Genomic DNA, 21251 nt, shown 5'->3' with positions numbered 1-21251 from the left:
GGTAGTCAGAAACAGGACCCAGGAGTGAGGGAGCTTCTGCCCTTCTTCTGGGATGGGGGAGCTAAGGGGTGCCCTGGTGTCAGGCAGCTCCCTGACAGCCTCCAGACCCCACTGCCCTCACAAACACTGCTTAGTGTGTGCCAGGTCAGCACAGCCAGTCCCACGATGCTGGAGTTATGTGGACAGAGCAAGGCCCAGACACCAGTGTTGGAGAGGGTCCGACAGGAAAAGGAAGTATACAGACCCCTCACGTTCATAGGCAGTGTCTCCAAAGAGTATTGTCTGGTGTCCTTGTGCAGCCCATCTCCTGCCCCTCAAGAGATCACACCACTCTGCACTCTGCTTTAGGTCCCAGCATATTCCCTTGCTTGAGTGCTCAGAGATGCTGCAGCAGAGCTGGCCTGGACACCCCCCAGTACCCATGTGCCCCACTCCAGAGGCAGCCACTGCACACACCGGAGTCCCAGAAACAGGGCAGAGCCAGGAGGAGCTGGGTTGGGTCAGCAGAACCCCCATGATGGGCAGGGATGAGCCAGGCCCTCCTGAGCAAGTTGGGGTTGCTGTGTGACATCTGTCACTGAGAAATGGAGTGAGGACAGAGCAGGACAGTTACAGGCAGCTCCCTGGAGGGAGCAGCAGAGCCTGGAGCAGGAGAGTTAGAGGCCTCTCAGGAGAGCAAGGCTGGGCAGGCAGGAGCCCTGGCCAGGACCCAGCTCTGCCGCTGGCCAGGCAGCCCCTGCTCAGCCACAAGCAGTGAGCCGGCAGCACAACCACAGGAAAAGGGTTTGACACAGTTTTTGGGTGCCACTGTCCAAGCCTGACCACTCAGCTTGGCTGAGCCGGTATCCAGGTTTCTTGGCCTCCCCCTCTTAGGGCTTATCTGCATTACTGTAAACTTTCCTAAAGTGCTTCTTTTTGAGGGGGCAAAAATATTCTATTTTTGGTCTCAGTCCAGAGAGATTTTCTTTTTCAAATTTGATTGAATTATTTTTCAGCTTGGGAAATTGAAGGGAAAACTGCATTCTTCCTATTTGGAAAGAAATGTTAAAAAAAAAAAAGTAATTAACATGACAGGGGTCTGGGATTCTCTCTCTCTCTCTCTCTCTCTCTCTCTCTTATTTTTAAAATCCAATTATTATAAACTTCCTCTTTTTCCCTTGGGAAGATCCTGCAAGTTTTGTAATGTAAACTGTCCAGTAGCAGGGATCTGGGCTACACACGCACATCTACAACTACACCCCCCAGGCTCTCCAGCTGCTTATTGCACCCACACAGCCATCCTTGGGCACTCCTGGCTTTCACCAGCGCCCCCCAGAACAGAGTCCTGCTTGACCCCTGCCCACAAGAGCGCAGGGATGGGAATCAGGGGGTTGTACACACACACACACACTCCTGTGCCATTCTCCCAAATACAGTCCCATGCACGCCCACACACACACCCCCACGCACACACGTCCACCCCAAGCACAGCCACTTGCACAAGCCAATGAACCTCCACGAGCCCCCGTGCACAGCCATTCATAGCGCCACAGAATCATCTAGGTTGGAAAAGACCTCTGGGATCATCGAGTCCAACTGTAAACATCAAACTGCCATGTTCACCACTAAACCATGTTCCCACTCCCCTGTTCCCCATGCAGCTCTCCATCCCACCCCACTCCCACATTCCCCATGCATCCTTCCATCCCATCCCACCCCACTCCCACTCCCACATTCCCCATGCATCCCATCCCACCCCACCCCACCCCACCCCACCCCACCCCACCCCATCCCATCCCACCCCATCCCACCCCATCCCACCCCATCCCATCCCATCCCATCCCATCCCATCCCATCCCATCCCATCCCATCCCACTCCCACTCCCACTCCCACTCCCACTCCCACATTCCCCATGCATCCTTCCATCCCATCCCATCCCATCCCATCCCATCCCATCCCATCCCATCCCACTCCCACTCCCACATTCCCCATCCCATCGCAGCCCATCCCATCCCATCCCATCCCATCCCATCCCATCCCATCCCAGCCCATCCCATCCCATCCCATCCCATCCCATCCCATCCCATCCCATCCCAGCCCAGCCCATCCCATCCCATCCCAGCCCAGCCCAGCCCATCCCATCCCATCCCAGCCCAGCCCATCCCATCCCAGCCCAGCCCAGCCCAGCCCAGCCCATCCCGTCCCAGCCCATCCCGTCCCGCCCCATTCCCACTCCCGTGTTCCCCGTGCCGTGCCGCAGCTCCCCCTGGCGGTCTCCTGCCGCCGCCCGCTCCGCCCCGCATCCCGGGTTGCCACGGCGACGGCGGAGATGCTGCGCCCCCAGGCCGGGAGGGCTTGAGGGGTTCCGCACGCTGGGTCTTGAGGGGTTCAGCAGGTTCCTGGGGGCCTGGATGGCTGCAGGACTTCTAGGAATCTCGGGGACTCCTGGGGCACTTCTGGAGAGGTGGGGAGTAACTGCCCTGAGGGACTGCTGGGGTGTGTTAGGAATCTGGGGTGAGGTCCTATTGGATGGGGAGCTCTTGGGGAGCTGTGGAGGTCTGGAGAACTGGGAGATTTCCGGGGGACTCTGCTGGTTGTTCAGCCCTCTCCAGACCACTGAGCCAGTCTGGACCCTGACAGGCTACTGGCAGCATTTGCCTGTGTCAGGGCTTCTCCTGGCTATCAAAGGAATGGATTTGGCTTTGCCAGATCAGGAGCAGTAAGGAGCTGTGGTAAGGAGCTGTCAGCCTCCACAGGAGCTGTCCCTTTTCCCCAGTTGGACAGAGAACAAGACACAGAGCCCAACTGGTTTGCACACCCATGAGAGGCTCACAGACACAGTGCAGAGGTAACTCATGGATGTGCAGAGGAATTACCCCACAAGTACAGACTGTGTGCTTCCTCTCCACATTTTTGGCTTCTGTGACCTCCATCTTTCAGGAGCTATGATTTGGGGCAATGGCAAAGAGGACACAGGTCAGATACCTGACTCAAAAGTACTAAATGTCTTCCCAAGGGTTTATCCATTGCCACATCTCCAGAGCCCAGGGCACGAAAGCAGCCCATTGTGGGGGAGCTGAGACAGAATCCAAAGAAGGAATTTGCTGAAGGTTCCAGAGGACAGCAGGGGTTACCTAAAGTTTCACAGGACCTGCCTGAACTGACCTCTCCTGACAGGCAGTCCAGGCCATGGGATGTGCTCAAGTGCATCCAATTCAGAGGGACCTGCAGAGCCTGCAGAACAGCTCCACACATCTTCCAGCACACAGCTCCTGCAACTCTCCAGCTCCTTTCCTGGAGGACCATTTTGCACCCACGCACATCCTCCCTGTCCCAGACACAACTGAGGAGACATAATATGACAGACGGACGTACTCTCACACAGGCACACGTGGGGACAGTGTCACTGACACACACACGCACTGGCAATTTGCTGTGCATTCATAGAGATGCAGGAAAATACACAGGCCAACTTATTTACACACCCACGAGGGGCTCACACACAGTGATGGGTTATACAAGCTCACATGCACACGTATGGTCATGAACAAGCATAAACATGCTACCTGTGCATGCACACACACCAAGCTGCTTGCATGCACAGGTACCTTCACTGGCACCCACCCTACCCTGCTCACACCCACCCATGTGTTCCTGTGGGTGAGCGTGAGGACAGGAGCTCCCAGGAGCCCTGTGTGCCTCCCTTCTCCCAGCACCACTGTGGCCAAGTCAGAAGGGAATTTCCAGCTGCAAAGCTGCAGCTAACAGATCTAGAGACTTCCTCCCCAGTGATTGCTGGGCCAAGTTAATGGTTCACCAGCACTCTGCTTCTCCTGCCCTTCCCTGCTGGCTGCCTGGGGTGGGGCAGGCGAGGAAGAACACACTGGTGGGCATCTCCAGCACGCCATGCTGCTTCCCTTGCCTTGCAGTCTGCCCAGCACTGTGTGCGCAGCTTTTACCCTGCCTGGCAGTACCCAGCACGTGGGGCATTGCCCGACTCAGCTACCTCAGCTTAGAGCTCTCTTGAAGAGAGGCATACAGGAAAGCCCCCAGTGTCCACCACCGCTGCAATGTGGAGGGTGGGCACAGGAGTGTGGACCTCTCTGCCCAGGCTCTCACCCTGCTGACATCCCTCTGGGGGTCCTCAGCCCAGTGGGGCATTGCCAGCTGAGCAGGCACTGCACACACACATTCCACTCTGCAATCACCTAAACCCCTATGCTGGGTAATCCTGGAGAAACCAGTTCCTGAGGGCTCCTTGCAGCATGGGAGGGACCCCCTCAGAGATTCCTGGAGCCCCTGGAACAGAGGCTTGGCAGCTTGCCTTGCTGGGCAGCCAGGCAGGCTGCTCCTCAGTCTGTGTTTGTCCATGAGGGGCACAGGCTGATCAGGTTATAAAGACATACATGCCTGGCACCCTGCCATCCAGGTGGGGTTGCACGTGGCCCATGGCATGCCAAGTGAATGCCTTGCATGCCACCAAGCCAACAGTGCCAGTGCTGTCCAGGGCTTCTGTGTGCCAGACTCTGCAGTGGGGACTGCAGTGACCATGGCTGGAGTGAAAAGAATACAAGGTCCCTTCAAGGAAGTCAGAGCACAAGAGCATAGTGCTAGGGCAGCTAGATGTACCTCTGGCATGAGGCATGCGTGGAAGCATCACGGACTGCAAACATCCCAGGTCAGATAGTGGTGGGACACAAACTGGCACCCCAAGCAATGACAGCTGTGGGTGATGGGAGGAGAGCACTCACACACTGGAATCAGCAGAGCAGGGCAGGAGAGTACTTGCCCTCATCCACACACATCTCCAGGCCTAACAACCACAGAGAAAAACAGAGAGCAGACAAAAAATGAACTGGACTTCACCCACAGGTCCCAGCAGGGCTAGGGGCTGGCAGGAGTGTGACTGACTGGGACTCACAGCTGGGGCAAGGCAGCTCTCTGGCTAATCCCATTCCAGTACGGCGGTCAGCGCTTCTCAGCCCTCCCCAGGAAGCGCTGTGGCATATGGCTTTAAATAGCTTTATTAGTGGAAGCTCTGTGCCACGGGGACCTTGGGGATGCCAGGCAGCCCCATGCTGCCTTCTGGGGAAGCCAGGACTCCCAAGAGCGCAGAGCTGAGCTCACCCATGCTGACCCTGCCACTGGCTTCACCTGTCTCTGTCCCAGGGGAGCCTTGTGAGCCTGGAGGTGGCCTCCCAAATTGTCCTCGCCTGACCCCAGGCTGTCAGATGCAGAGGCTGAGCTCCTGACGGACGGAGCACTTGCGGCACTGCACCACGCAGCACCAGTGGAAGCGGCAAAGGCAGTTCTCCTCCAGCACCACCGTCTCGTCCCGGTGCCCTCTCCCGCAGCACAGCAGGTCGCAGCCACTCGTGTCCATGGCTGTGCTGTTGCAGACACGGCCCCTGGTACCCAGTGAGCCTGTCTTACGATTAGCCGAGCAGAAATCAGGTGAGTCGGCCGAGTAGATAAGGTCCTGTTTATCGGGAGGCTTGATGTTGTCACCCACAGGGATGAGGGTTTTCCCGTCGTTGCCTCCCATCACCTTGAAAGCCCCATTGAAGCGCTCGAGCAGGCGATCCCCCACCTCGCGGAAATGGGGCATCTTCCTCCAACAGGTCCGCAGGGTGCAGGAGCCCGACAGCCCGTGGCATTTGCACTCTGTCCTCATGTAGCTGCGCACCGCCTGAGGAAGAGACAGCGATGCTCTGCCCTCGGGTCCCTCTCTCGCTGCCCAGCACCCCCAGGCAAAACCCCGCCTCTTGGTGCTGCCCTGGCCCGGGGGAAGGGCTGGGGGTGGAGAGTGGCCCGGAGGTTTCTGGTTATCCTGCAAAGGATGCCCAAAAGATATTGGGTGATATTTCAGCCAAAGCTGGTGCAGGTACCTGGCTTGGGGACACTGAAGGTGGTGGCTGGGCAGGGGCACAAAGGGTCCAGGGGACAGGGAGTGCAGTGGCCTTACCAAGCGCCCGGCTTCGTTGTTGTGCAGGTCGATAAGAGCTCGGATGTCATTTTTGCCTTTCTTGTTCTTGGCATCCATGAACTGCTGGGATTTCTCGTAGCCGAACTGCACATCATCCCCACAGCCCCCCCACTCCCAGGCGGTGCCCTCTGCGCCTGGCCCCGCTGTGGGCGAGGGGGGGGCCCGGCTCCGTGTCAGCTCACAGCCACACTGCAGCAGCTCGCCCATGCTGCAGGCCTGCGTGATGGCGTGGCTCACTCCAGCCGCCGTGATGGCGTACACGAAGGCTGTTTCACGGATATCTGCAGGAGAATGAACAGGGCCGGGATGTGGGGTCAGCTCCAGCAAGCAAAGCACCACCCCCTGGCTGACATCCCAGGGGCTCCGACTCCCCGTTCTCCCTCTTCATATGTGTTCGGTGCTGTTCCCTGGGTGATGCACCCACCCTGGAACGGGCTGACTGGAGCAGGAGATGCCTCTTGCAAGCAGATTTGAAAACTCTGGGGGATGGTCAGGCCCTCCCAGTGTTCCTGCACTCAGCTGTGAAGAGGCAACAAATCTCCCACCTCTTCTTGCAAGTCTGGGTGCTGGCCCATGGGAAAGAGGGAAGCTCAGAGAGCAGAGAGTGGTCCCACACGACCAGGTGGTACCCACAGCTTCCTCACACTACCCTGCAATATCCCCCCAAGCAGTAAAAATCCCAAGCCCAGCTCCAAACTGGCACCTGGAAACAAACACTGCGAGGGATACCAAGGGTGCCACACACCCTCTGCAGGGCAGCAGAGATGAAGCCGTGCTGTCTGCTCTCCCCCCACTACCCTCTTTGCCATGGGGAGCTGCCCGCCCCCCTCTCTCCACCGGCACAGCCTCCACCCTGCAGGATTATTTATTATTAGTATTTGCTCCTGTCTCTCTCTGCTCCGGGACACGAATTCCAAGCATCTTTCCCCTGCCCGGACCTGCCGCTCGCAGCCGCAGCCAGCGGGGGATTCTGGCAGCAGGGGTGCGGCGCCCTGCTCGGGGGGCTCCTGCTCCCCCTGCTCCATGCCAGCCCAGCTCCTGCCCACCCAAATGCCAGGGCAGGCCTGGCCCAGGGTGGTGGGGCCCAGGGTGGTGGCCTGCAGGGGATTCCTGGGGAGGGAGGGGAAGGTGGGTTTTGGGGGGTGTCCCATCCCTCCATCTTCAGTATTCTGACTTGGGGAGGCTGCAGGAAGAGGGATACCAGGGCACCACTTCCATGAGCAGCTCCTCCAAAAGCCCACGCAGCACCTGCATCCCTCTGGTGTTAGCAGGAACTGGGCACACCGGTGCCTTTCTGGCAGTGCCACCAAGGCAGTAGCACCCCCTCCCCAGGCCCTCCTGCCCCTGCAAGCCACTCTACCACCCGCCTGCTCCCACCTGGGGCTGGCAGAAACCTCAGCAGACTGCCCAAAGCTGGCAGAGGTCCCCATACCACCCTGCCAGCTGGGCCCTGGGGGGATGCTGCTCCTCTGACAGTTCCTCCAGACACGTGGCTGCCCCCAAGCAACCTGCCCTGGCATGCCACACCTGGCACAGGTGGCAGCAAGGGAAGAGGGGGACAGCCATGACTGTGCCAGGGTGGCTATGGCCAGGAATGAGAGGTTTGCAGCATCCTTGGATAGAAAAGGATATTGGAGGGAAAGTGTTCATGTGATGGAGCTAGGAACCCCAAAAATACTGAGATACTTTGTGCAGTCCCTGCAGGCTTACAGGGAGGCTGGTGCCTGCTGGCACCTCTGAGGGCTTCTGACACCCACCTTGTTACCCTGGGGAACTCCACACCTCTAGCTGGGATGCCCCATGTCCTCAGAGTGCCAGGGACTCAAACTCACCACTGTCCCTATGACATTGCTTATCTCTACCACCCCAGCAGTGAGGCTGGACCAATGTGGTGGCTCCTTCAGCATCCCCATGCTTGATGTGCCTGTGCCTCCTCCAACACAAGCTGTTCCTGGGTACCCAGCAGCTCATCTGCCAGTACCTTTCACTCACCACCTGGTCTGGCCCTGCATTCTGGCACCACCCCTCTTCCAGAGCAGATCCCTGCCTGGCACAGATCCTACCTGCCTCACTGCCAGTTTATGGTGAAAATAGGTGACTCCAGAGGCAGGAAAGTCCCCCATGTGCCCTGACTCACTGCCTCTTGACTGAATACACCTCCCTGTGTTGGGGGGAACCCTTATCTGCAAATCTCAGCCAATCCCCCTCCCATGGGCCAGTGTTTCCCTCCAGACTAGCTCTGACCCCCACTAGTATCTGCAGCCAATTGGGTGCCCAGGGCACCCTGCCCTCTCCAATCCCCCCAGGGATGCCACCTTGACACCCCCCAGCATGTCCCATGGACTTATCCTCTTTGCCTTGGGCTGGCCATGCACCAACAGATGTGATGGCTGAGGAGTCTGGGGCTTGCTCCAGCATCTTCATTTGCCATAGCACAGGGACCAACATGGGAAGAGGGACAGGACTGAACTCACCTCACACTAAGTGATCCTACCAGCCCAAGGTGTTTCAATCAACCCCTCTTTCTTGGAGCACCATCCACTCTCAGCAACTCTCCCTGAGGAATGTGGCAGGGCTTTCCCATCCCTTACACACTCATGGGTGCCCTCTTGCTCTGCCCCTGCTCTGATTTTGATGCAGCTGGGCCTGGCTTGGATCGCTGTATCCACTGTCTGAGACCTGCACATACCTTCCTGCCACCCAGCCCTGTTCCTCAGGGTGACATCAGGGTGTCCATCGAGGGACAGGGACAGGAGACAAACACTCCTCCACTCCCTGCAAGGCCAGGAGGAGGGATGTGAAGGGCACCCATGGGGTGAGGGGCAGCTCCCAACGGCTGCACGCTGCCTCCCAGACGGGCCCCTTCCCACAGCACACCCTGGGGTCCTGGGGGAGCAGTAAATCACTGCCAGACGAGGGTGCATTCTTGGGCTTCATGAAGCCCCGCACTGTCTGGGAGCATTGGTAATTGCTTCATTACAACACAGGAAGACATGTCCCAGCAGCAAAACCTCAGCGTGACTGCACTGGGGAGCACTGAGCAACCCCCTACATGCACACACACACACACACACAACTTTACAAGCCAAGACTCTGCTCCAGGAGTCCCGGGGAGGTGCTTCACCAGGCTGGGGTCTTTTTGGGAAATGGGAAGCTGAGGAAGCACTGGCCTTACCCTGCTGCAGGATCTTGCCGAAGTACTTGCTGTGGCTGGTGCAGTTCCAGCGGCGGAAGCGGAATTGGTACTGGCACTCCCGGACGCCCAGCTTGGTGCCCTTGGCCACCTCCTGCACAATCTCTGGCTCCAGCTGGCACAGCTCTGCCTGCTTCCCCGCCAGCCGCTTCGTCTTGCGGCAGATGCTGTTGGGGTCCATGACCAGGGGGCTCCCCACTGCCCTGCAGGAGGGGACAGCGAGCAGAGCAAAACCAGCACCCAAGCCCAGAAGAGGCCAGGGTGTGGATGGGACATGACCAGACCTACCCCCAGGCATGGAGCGAGGCTGCAGGGCAGTGCCAGCTCCATGCTGAGCCCAGGTGACAAGGGGACAGAGAGACATATGCAGTGGGGGTAGGACAGTAGGTATGCGTGACTCACCCAGGCAATACCTTGCCCTGTCCATCCACTGGGGAATGGGGGGGGATCTCCTACCGTGGGACAGGCTATAGGATGATGCTGGCACGTACCACTCTACATCCTTGGGGACATCTGTGGGGGTGATAGTGGTGTCCCCAACGGAGGTGGCAGAAATACTGTGCTACTCAGCATCTGCTGGCACTGACCTAATCCAGCCCTGGCATTGCCATGTGACTGATGCCCGATGCAGCTGCGTCTCCCAGAGCTGTGGACACAACAAGGAGCCCAGCCAGCATTCTTGGTGTGTCTCCCCCTCTCCACGGGTTCTCGCTGCTCTACCCTGTGGGAGACTAGTTGAGTGACCTTGTCTCTGATAAAGCCCCTCGGCTGCTGGCCAGGATCCTGTACTCACCTCCCCAAATCCAGGCACTGACTCCAGGGAACGGAGCCGCAGGCGGGTGCGGGAGTGCAAGGGAGGGATGCAGGTGGCATTGCCAGCTTTGCCAATGCCAGTGAGGGAGGGCAAGTCTTGGCTGGGCCCACGTCAGAGGCAGCTCCTCCTTGCCAGCACAGCTGGAGTGAGGTGCCTGACTCTCTGGCCCTGAGGGCAAAGTCTGAGCACAACGCTGTGCTCCCTGGTGTGCCATCAGCTACAGAAACTCCTGTACTTTCCCCACACATTTCGCCCGGAGTGCCCTCCACGGTACAGCTCGCGCAGCTGCGCAGCCTGCCAGCACCCTGCCTCGTGCTGGCACGGGCAATGCTCCAGCTCTGCCACGGGCAGCTCCGGAGCCATGGGCCACACGAATTCAGCACACCCTAAACTCAGCCCACCTTTGCCTCCAGCACTGCTCCTGTGGGCTCAGAGCTCATCCTGCTCAATAACATGATTTCATGGTCATGGATGCCCACAGAACCTCAGGGCTGGACCCAGCATACCCCAGAATCAGGACATGCCTGATGATTGGGAGCTTACGTTCCCTGGGATTCCCTGGGGAGCAGTGCTTGGGCGGCCGTGCTGCCTTCAGCCCCACTCACTGGAGAGCATCAGCTGCACGGCTTCCAAACCCAGAGCTTTATAGTCTGGCCAAGCCCCAGGGGCTCGAAAATCACAAGCTGAATCTCAGTGTTTAGCTGTGTTCTGGGTTTCCTTTTCACTCTTGTGCAGCTGGGGGGCTGTGTTTGGGACACCAGGCTGCAGTATTCTGCTTGCAATCCTGTCCCCAGTGCAAACCCCCTCCAAGCCTCCTGTTTGAAGCTCAAAGCCCTGCCAGGATCACCCTGATTCATGTCAGCTCCCCAGCTGCCTGGATCTCCTGCCTACCAGACCCCAGCTGGGCTTGGAGAGGACGTGCCCTCTCACATAGCCTGGAAAAGGAGCCCTTATGCTTTGGCTGGAGGTTTAAAGGTTAAACAGCTCAACAGAGAGACATAGCCTGGAAAGGGAACTTCCAGCAGGGAAACTGAGGCAAGCCCACACTTCTGCTGGGGAGAACCCATCTCCCTTTGCTCCCAGCAGCTCAGTTTCCCTTTGCTGCATCATTCACATGAACCTCTGCAAAGGGATGGCGCAGCTAGGGAAGCATCGCAGAGCTTGCCTGCCACCAGTCCTCCATAGATGGGGAAACTGAAGCCCAGGTGGAAAGTGACTAGAAAATATGTCTAGACCCATCCCATGATGACCATACAGGGATTCAAGCCTCCATGTTGGTCTCCAAGCTCGCTATCCTTTGTGACCACGGGCTCCCAACATCTACAGCAGGATGGCGGAGGTTTGGCTGCCTCCGCCGGTGGACTGGGGAAGAGGGGGAGCCAAGATGGGACTTTCATTAAGAGACGACTCTTTGTACTCATATAAAAACGCACCAGCCCCCCGGGGCCGTCAGATCAAATACTGAACTGTGGCTCACCCCAGCCCGCTGGATCAGGCCAGGAAGAAGAGCTCAGCCCCGCGGGTCTGGGGGGTGATGGGCGGCTCACCGGCACTGCGGGGGTCCCCACCCATGGTCCAGGCGGCAGCAAGGCTGGCGGAGAGCGCAGGAGCTTTCCATCCATGCCGACGAAGCGTGGGATGGGCTGCCTAAGTCCAAAGCAATATTAATTTCCGCTGGGCTACACTTTCTGGCACAGGGAGGCTGCCGGGAGCCCAAGAGCTGTTTTGCTTTGGAGGGTTTAGAGGGGGGGGAGAATGGGGGGGGGGAGACAAGGGCAAGAAAAATGCTGCCAAACTGCTACCACTTTGGCAAGGGCTCCGGCGCAGGGCCCAGATCTGCCTGAGCTTGTCCCGCTCCAAGGCCTCCCGCATCTACAATTAAGGTGCCCCACCTCTGCTGCCGGGCACTCCTCCCCCTGCCCTGGTGAGGGAACAGGGTCGCCAGCCCGGCTCCCCGCAACTTGCCTGGGGCACCTCGGCCCCCTGCCGCCTCCTGCCTGGGAGCCCCCAACCAGGCTCTGCAGCACAGCAGCATCCCTGCCACCTGCCCCTGGTGCCCTTTGCTGGCTTCCAGAGCTGCTGCTGGAGGGCTCTGGCTTGCCCTGAAAGCCAGTGGGATGATGAGCCCCACTATCCAACCTCCCAGCATCCCTGAGTAAGGGAAACAACCCATTGCTGAAAGGGGAGACTGAGGCACAGAAAAGGGGCTGCAAACCACTGCCCACCTGCTGCTGTCACCCCTTAGGCTGCCCAGTCCCAGTGACACATGTCAAACTGGAGTCACCAGGGCTTCTGAAGCAACCCCTGTGCTCTGGATGCTGTGCCTGTTGCAACCAGAGACGGGGGCTCCTGAGAGCCATAATCACCGTTTTTTCCCAGATCAGCTCATGGTCATGGAGCTTCCAGTACGTCCCAGTCTCATTCCCAGCCAAAATCATGGACCAAGGAGCCTGGACCAAGTCACCATCTTCTCCTTGGGCATGGGGGTGATGTGGAGCAGGACTTCTGGCCCCTGCCAGCCAAGGGAGTGAGGTTGAGTGAGTGAGAAGGAGGATAGTCAGCTTTCAAAAGTCACACCTGCGGGAGAGCAGTGCTTGGGCCATGCCAGATCCATGTGGGATCTGACAGGCCTGCACCCACTGTGTACTGCTGCCTGGACACTTCTGTGGGGCAAGGAGACTCTAGGGTAGTAAGGCTGTGGCTTGCTTCACATACAGGTCTCTGTCCTGTATGTGGACAGAAAGCCTTCAGCAGGGCGAAGCACAGTACTAGGGTACCCAGGTCACCACTCTGAGCCCACAGGTAATTCTGCACCCACCTGGAGAGGTAAGAACTGCAGGATGACAGCCCTGGAGAACAAACATCCATCCGTGGGGACATAGGCCACCTCACGCCACACACAATGATGTCACACTGCATGACAGCCGACAAGTCAAACCCAAAGGGAGCCCGACTCTTTCCAAGCTGTGCAAACAGTGCAAGGGAGACCCACAGATGAATTTTCACCCACCCAGCTTTCCTACAGCCCATGCAGGCATGTGACGGGCACTCAGCCCCTCACCCGGGGCCATGCGTGGGTGCTGCCACTAACCAGGCAGCTGGGTGTGGAAACAGAGCAGGAGGCCCAGGAAGGTGTGGTGAGTAAGCAGCAAGTCACTGCCCTGGGGGGCACAGCCAGGGCTTGGCTGCAGAACAGCACCCGGGGCACTGAGGGAGCAGGAAATGCCATGGGTTGGGAAGAGAAGGGGGACCCCCATTTCCTGCCCTCCCCCTAACATCTCCTTGGCAAGGACGGCATGCAAACAGCTGTGAAGCTGCCTAAAGGATAGAGGCTTTGGCATGGCATTGAATCAGTCCATGGACCTGCTAGCTGCAGGGTCATGCTGAGGCCAGGCTGCCGTGAACAGGAGCTGCCCAAACTTGTGCTGCAGGTACTGGGGGGATGGAGGGAGCATTCACCTGCAGAGGTGGTGGTCCTGAAGCCATGTCCAAACCCTGGAAGGGCTGGGATAAGAAGAAAGAAGTCCACCCACTCGTGGTCACTGAGTCCTTCTTCTGGGTGCTGACAGAGGCTGGAGCTGGGGTAGCGTGAGGGCTTGGCTAGTTGGCCTACTTGTTGTGGGAGGACCATGCAAAGCCTGAGCAGATGTCAGGGTGTGCCCAGGACCCTCCTGCATGAGGGGTATTTGAAGTGGTCAAGTTTCTGATGCAAAGGCCAGACAAATCCTCCAGTTGGGGGCATGTGTAGGGCATGGCCAAGGAGCCTGGGTGTCACCACGGGAGAGTAGATGTGACCAGGAGCAGGGACAAGGGATGGCATTGGGGGAAATTCATCTGCCTTTGTGGAAGAAAACAAGTAGCCCAATGCTGGAGCCAGTAATCATCTCAAAGGGTGCAAGAGAAACATTGTCCCTTCAGAAAACCCAGCAAGTCAGCAGCTGCCCCAGCAAGGGCACAGGGAGACGGCATCAGGCAGGGGCTCTATCACTGGGAGATTAATTTCTGCCCATGTGGTGCTGCTCCAGGGGAGAAGGCATGCCGGGGAAGGCTGGGCAGCCCAGTCTGTTGGGTGCTGTGGGGTAGCAACTGTGGGTCAGCAAGCCCAGGGGGTGACTCACAAGGCTCACCCCAAGGCAAGCAGGCAGAGCCCTCCAGCCCAGCAGCCTGCCCTTACAGGCTCTAGCCTTGCAGGGTGGGTGCTGGTCAGGGCAGGGAAAGAGAAGAGACCACTGTTGGGTGGTCACACAGGGCGTGTGGCTTGAGGGACATGGGACTGGGACCCCCTCAAGCAAGGGTACAGCCACGGGGGCTGGTGGGAGAGGTCCTCTCTGAGCACCTCTGAAGAAAAGGTGGAGGTGCACTGCCCTTGTGCATGGATGGGAAGGGGATGGAGGGCAGGTGTCCATCCCTCTGGGCCCCCTCAGACCCACAGCTGGAGCAGAGCACATTTCAGCTGGGATGATTTTCTCCCTTGCTTTCTCTGCCATCTCCCAGCTGCTCTCAGCCATGCCCATGGACAGCCAACAGGCACCAGGGAAGCTGGTTTTGCTTGCCCCCATCCCCAGAGTGCCTCTGCACTCCTGCAGGCACAGCCCGACTGGAAACCGGCTTGGCTGAAATCCTGCCCTGAACCCGCCTGGGGCTCCTCAGACACTAAGTTTGCCTTCTCTGTATCTCTGCAGCCTCTGGGCCAGCCCAGGAGCCCCAGGCAGTCCCTACCTGTACTGCTCAGGGAGAAATCACTGTTGCACAAGGAGCTGAGCAAGAAATCTGTAAAGAATAGGGGAGGAGGAAGAAAGAGGATTTACAGAGCCGATGGGAGCAAGGAGAGCCTACTTCCTGCAGCTTGGCACTAATCAAGGTGCCAGCAGCACGTGAGTGACATATCTTCCATTGGCACTGACCACAGCCTGCTCCCTTTTGCCATGGAAAGGTCTGTGACTTCAGTGATTCTCTGGGGACATCCTAACACAATGAGGATGCTCTTTCTCAGGCTACAATGTCACTAGCAGGAAGTCAGTGCTTGTACATCATACCTAAATCTTTTTCCATAGATGCAACCATGTGCTAGGATCCCAATGGGCACCACCTGTGTGTGGCCAGGCCTGGCTGCTTGCCTGGGCTGGGACTGTGCCTCTTGAGATCCAGCCCAGCTACAACCCACCACACCTCTCTCACAAATTGGGTCATCAGTGGGGGAAAAAGCTGGCTTAAATGGGCACACAGATGATGTACTCAGGGGTGGGATGGGGAAGTTGTACAGACATTTCTTTCTTGGCCAGTGGAAAATGCCCCCTTGGTTAAGCATCTGCAAGTGCCCAGTGATGCACACACAAAGGTGTGCCACCAAAGTCCCTATGCATTCATGACAGTGACAGCAAGGAACAGTTCTATCAATGCCACCAGTCCTGGGGCTTCCAGGAGCTCTGGCACAACACACAGCTGCTCCCCTGAACCCCTCCCCACCAACAGCAAAACCCACAGACATCAGTGCTACCCAGACCTGGGAGAGGGGACCAGTACCAGGAGCAGGCACATGGGAAGATGCCTGTCATGAGTGCCCAGACTCCTCTGCCCCACACAGGAAGGGCTCCCTGAGATGACCTCAGCCAGGGGCCAAAACACCAAACTCTGAGAGAAGCAGTTCATTAATTACCCAGCTGCTCCTATGCCCTGTCCCAGGAAGCCTGGCACGTCCGTTTGGTGGTGCTGGTGGCCTCATCCACCCACCACCTCTTCCCAGCTCGCTGGCTCCAGAGTGAAGCAGAGTGTGAGCTGGTGATCCCCCTGAAGCCACTCCACTGCCCAGTGCATTCGCCATGCATCAGGCAGCTGAGTTATTATTCTTAAAATAAAGGTTCCTTTTCTTCTTCTTTTTTTAAAAGAAGAAAAAACAAATTTGACCCTTTGCCCTCCCCTGCCAAATCCTGCTAATCTCCTGAAGTCACTGCTGCCTGTGCACACATGGCACCAGCAGGACCCAGACTCCACAGTGAGACGCAGTTCTGAGCACCTGGGGCAAGGAGCACCAGTACCCCACACCCTGCCCTTGCTGGTGCTGTCTGCCTGCCCCTGAAATGAAAGCAAAATGAGCTTCTGCTTCACCTTTACCTGCTCCAGTCATGGGCAGATGTCCTCAAAGCTAGAGCACAGGGCATGAACTTGGAGATATTGATGAGGATGCGGCAGAGAAAGCATGGACAGCTGAAGGGACAGCTGTGTGTATGTCTGAGAATCAGCCAGGGAAAAACAGCAGGTCTCAGGCATCAGGAGGGCATATGCCCTGCCGTGGCACAGCTACCCTGAGGTGGGTGGTACGGAGCATGGAGACCCTCCACAAGCACCCTGCCTTGGCCAGGGCTTGCCCTACCTCAGTCTCCCCCTTTCTAGCAAAAAAACCCAAGGCAAGTCTCTCTCAGCCCCATGTTAAACCCTTGCCTGGCAATAAACACGGTGCTTGGGCTCCGGGGACGAACTCTCAGCTGATGTACAACTGACAAAGGCCCCCAGTGCAGCCCTGGAGCCAGGGCTAGCAAAGGGAATGGAGATGTGGAATAAATCACATAAAGGTGGGCAGGCAGGGGACCGTGAGGGGAAAGGCTTATGAAGAGCTTTATTTTAGGGGTCAAAAGAGTGTGACAACGTGGAGACGAATAGCCTCAGATAATGAATGATAGCCTGGACGGCACGCTGGGGAGCTGGAATCTAAGCACTTAAAACCGGATAAAGACAGGCTGGGTGAAATTCTTAATAGATTTAAATAGTTCATGTTTCGACAGATACCTGGGCTTTCCAAGGCTGGGTCCCAGTTCTGTGCCTGTAATGAATCCCCCACCCCCTCTGGTATCCTGCAAGGCACCGTCTCTGCCTTTGATGAGGGCACCATTACAAATAGGGGTTTTGTCCCTGCTGTGTCCAGGCCACCATTCAGGGGGGACACTGTAGGGACCCTAAGGCTTTTAATTAAATTTGACTTATTGAAGGGGTCTGGAAGCCACTAAGCCCCCTTGCCCACCCCTCAGGCATACAAGTCTCCCAGGCAGTGGGCTGGGGGTGCGGGGAGGCAAAGTGCAACTCTCACCACAGGACCTGTGCACCCTATACTCCTGAGGATCCCCCAGCTTGCTGCCTCCAACACACTTGTGTGCCCAAACACTGACAATATGTGGGTGCCCCGGTCTGGATCAGAACAGCCAGTGAAGAGCAATTCCAACCCAAGTGGTGCCTGCGTGTAGGGGACTCTTTTGTCCCCAAGTCGGGGGGGGACCACCCCCGGAGATTGAGATACCTTGTGCGCCCTCCTGCTTCCCCACCCCCCCCATCCCCGGGATGTCCTACTCACCACCAGAGCCCGATGATGTTAGCCGGGCAGAGAAGGATGAAGAAGAGCCCCAGCTGGGTCCGGGAGGAAGGCAGCATCCTGCCAGGACTGAGGAAAGCGTCGAACACGCTCCACGCCACTGGCCGGGAGCCGGGCCCCCCCGAGGTCCGGCCGGGGCCCCGGAGGGTGGGTGCCCGCTGTCTCCCTCCGCCGGGCCGGGCCGGGCAGGCAACGCGGCCGGCGGGGCCGTCCGGGCCGGGCTGGGTTGGGCTGGGCTGGGCAGGCACCTCCGGGCGGCTGGAGCGCGGCGCGGAGGCTGCTCCGGAGAAGGAGGAGGGACGGGGCTGCGAAAGCATCTGCTCCGACAGGGAAACCGGAGCCCGGGGGACGGACAGGGCGGGTCGGGCGGGGGGACTCCCGGGTGCCAGGCTCCGTTCCCAGCGCAGAGCCACGGACACGATGTGGGCACAGGCACCCACCGGTAGAGGACCGTGGCCGCAGCCTGTCTGGCCCCGCGTCCCGCCGCCGCGTTTGGATGTTCAGCCCTTTTTGCGGATCTGGCCGGCACAGCCCTGCCCCCGAATCCCCGGGACCTGCTTGGCACGGACCTGCCTGTCAGAGCTCTGCTTGGCACAGCCCTGCCCGGCTCCACTCGGGGTCCTGCCGCAGCCCTGTCAAACCCGACCTGGCCTCGAGGTGGCCCCGACACCTTCCTGTCACACTCTTGCCCGACCCTGACACCCCTGTCATGGCCTTGCCCAAACCTGGCGTCCCTGTGTTGCCCCCAGCACAGCCCTGCCTGGCCCCTGTCCGTGACTGCGCTCGCCTGGCACAAGCCTGGCTCCATAACCCTGCCTGTCCTCAGTCCAGTCTGTCCCGCCTGGGAAAGCTGGAGGAGTGACCCCTCACAAGCATCTCCCAACACTTAGCTCCAGCACTCTGGAGAGACACACCTGAGGCAGAGGGACACGCAGGAGAATGATCGAGCCAGCCCTAGGAGCAAGGAGAACCGCGAGAAGAGTGTGGTGAGGGACATCTTGTTTACGGTGATTTCATTTCAGGTGCAGCCGGGACCCAGAACGGACACAGTCCCCAGCACCAGATCATAACAGGAGGAGCAGCAGGAGCTGCCTGGGGCAGGAGGAAGCTGACGTGCCCAGAAAGTAGCAGGGGGCCACACAAGGGCTGTGCAGCTGGGGACAGGAGGAGCCCATAGCCTGCCACTCCAGTTCTCCCCACAGAGGAGCCTCAGGAACGGTTTTCCAGTGCTCAGTCCAGTTCTCTGCATCTCTGATTCCTCTTGTGTCATTTATGACTCCCAGCAAAGGTTGGCGATGCAGCTCCCAGCCCTGCAGCATCTGGGTCATGGATCCTCGGAAAGGATCTACCCTGGGGGTGTCTCACCTGATCTCTGTACCCAGCTCCACTGAGCAAACAGCCGGGCCATTGGGTTAGCCCAAGGGAAAAGGAAATGTCTTCCACCCATGATGGGCAAAGCAGAACACTCTCACTGCTGGTGAGATCACCCCTCCCTCCAGCAGCTATTTGTGCTCTGTCCCCCTTCATGGCCTCCCATCACCCTGCCCATCTCAAGCCCCTGGTTTGCCCATAACCGTTCCCCTTGCCTTGATCGCCAGCGGTTTCATCCCTTCACCTGGGCATGTCTGCTCCCTGCTAACAGCATTCGGTGGTGAATGACTCAGGCTTTATCTGCAGCTTGGCACAATTCTCTCCCTCCTCGGCACAGGAGGTAAGAGACTCCCACCACCTCTGGAGGATTCACACCTGCTCTTTCTCTGCCCTCCCACACAGGAAATGGGCTCCTGGTCTGCACCCTTGGCATGGTGACATGGACTAAGCTGCCCTGGCCACAGCATGGGAACATGGGGACATAGGGACACGGGCTCAGTCCCTGAGCTGGGCACTTCATCTGGGCTGCTGCACCATGTTGCCTTTTGCCTTCACCCGCCAGTCTCCATGCTAGCTGTCCTACAGGGAGCCCATCACCTCTAATCTAGGGGGATATCCAGGGGGATAGTCTGCAACGAGTAGCTCGGGGAGAGGGGACATCCCTGCTGAGGCCGGGCGAGGCTGACACTGTACCAGGGGCCCAGCCCCTGCCGGCAGAGCTCACTGCGACGCACGGCTCATCTGCTGGTGTGTTGAAAGTGCCTGTTGTCCCTCCGCCCCTAGCGCCTGGCCTCCTCGCAAAGGCAGCGCGGGGCAGGTGAGAAGCCTTTATCTGATTTCCTAAGGGCAGAAAAATCCCTTTGATTTTGCCCCGAAGAGGGGGGGGGGGGGGTGGGGGTGCCGTCTCGGCGAGCAGGTGCGGCGCTGGTGCTCAGCAACTCGCCTTATCATGTCAGCTCTGCGTGAGGCTGGAGGGGGCCGGGGGGGCTGCGATGCCCTCAGCACACTTATGGGAACTGGCCCCATTGCCTGGGTCCTATGGCAAAGCCCCCTTAGAGGGGCTGGTGGGGCAGTGTGGACAAAGGTGGGCTCCTTGCCTTGTGTCTGGATCAGAAGAGCTGGAATGGGGTGTATGCCAGGAGTTTGCCCTATTTCACAGCTTTTCTCACAGCTGCATAAGAATTCTCCTTTAGTAAGAGGAAACTGAGGCACAGAGATGCTGAGACCTGCTTAAGCAGGTGGGGTGTGGTTGCCTGTTCGCTCAGCTCCAGTAATTTTCTTGCTGCCTCCCCTTCTGCAATAAGACCCAAAGGCACACGTACTTCAGGGGACAAGGTGACAGTGGTCATACTAATCCAGGGTGACAGGGATGCCACTGCCACTCTGAAGCAGCCTCCACCATCGCAGCTGATCCTTTGTCTTTGCCTTTCCTCGCCTCTTGCAGCTCACTCCCCCCCCCCGGCTTTTGTGTTATTACAAATTATAAAACAATTTTTTCCTGCCGTCCCGCATTCTTCTGCCTCCTGCAAGAATTTTAATGTATTTATTTTTGCTATCAGGGGAAAGCGCCGTGTTCCTCGGCCACCCCCAGGCAGCCCCGGCCCCACTTGGCCACTGATGGAAATTAATGATGGAGGATGCAGGGGGAGAGCAGACACCCCTGCACGCCTGCAGCAGAGAGGTGGGGGGACGGGTGCCCCCACAACCAGCCATGTTTTTCCTAGGGGCAAGGTCTGCAGAGGACAGAGAACTCAGCTGTGGTAGGGATGATGGGACAGAGGGGTTGCTCCCCAGGAGAAGTTGTTGGTTATGGGCAGGGGAGGGAAGAGTTATTGGGTGGCTGGGCGAGGCCAAGAGGTGCTTTGAGGTCCAGCTTTGAGGGTGCTGTGTTGGAGAATCATCCCCATATAGCAGTGTGGATTTGAAGTCCTCTTGGGGAAGAGGAGACCTCCCCAGGACTCCAACCCACTCTACCTCTTGTGACAGCATCCCCAGCAATCCCCAGCCTGCTTGTGAGACAAAGCATCCCCTGAGTGGCCCATCCTGCACCCCCCACTGAACTCCCTCTGCCTCTAGGCTGGTGCCCTGATACTGTGCTGAGCTCTGTCTCTCATTCCCAGCCATGCAGCCCCAAGGGCATGGATGGGGGTGCCCTGCTCCAACAGCCCTCTTACCCGACAGCCACAAGGCTGGGGGGGCGGGTCTGGCTGCTGGGAGGGAGCGGACAGGGGAGGAAGTAATGGCCCTTTCCCGCTGTGGGGAAAGCGTGGCTATTTCCAACCCAAACACCCTGGCGCTCAGCGGCCGCATATTTTCCCAGCATCCCTCCCCTCCTTTATTCCTGAGGACATTGGCAATCAAACCCACATTGGCCTCATCTCCTGCTCCTGCAGTGAGGTCATCGAGCTGTGTTTGTGACATCCCGGCATTTCCATGGCAGCGCACTGTGATGTCATAAGCCCAGGTTGCGACCTCACGGCAGGAGGAGAATGATCTTATTAAAACAACACGGTCCCCATCCATGGCTGCTCACAGTCGGGGGACTCC

At 58.3% G+C, this 21251-nt stretch overlaps 1 protein-coding gene across 1 annotated transcript; it reads right to left on the bottom strand.

The window, feature by feature from the left end:
• Positions 1–5064: 5064 nt before the first annotated feature.
• Positions 5065–17534, bottom strand: WNT6 (Wnt family member 6). The gene is made up of 4 exons (XM_068195569.1): positions 17316–17534; positions 9142–9362; positions 5946–6247; positions 5065–5669 (listed from the first exon to the last, which is right to left on the bottom strand). The coding sequence occupies exons 1-4, from the start codon at positions 17390–17392 to the stop codon at positions 5208–5210; spliced, it is 1062 nt and encodes a 353-aa protein (XP_068051670.1). The 5' UTR covers positions 17393–17534; the 3' UTR covers positions 5065–5207.
• Positions 17535–21251: the final 3717 nt, after the last annotated feature.

Source organism: Anomalospiza imberbis, chromosome 7 (genome assembly GCF_031753505.1).
Source record: "Anomalospiza imberbis isolate Cuckoo-Finch-1a 21T00152 chromosome 7, ASM3175350v1, whole genome shotgun sequence".
NCBI lineage: Eukaryota > Metazoa > Chordata > Aves > Passeriformes > Viduidae > Anomalospiza > Anomalospiza imberbis.
This window is presented reverse-complemented; position numbering and strand designations above follow the sequence as displayed.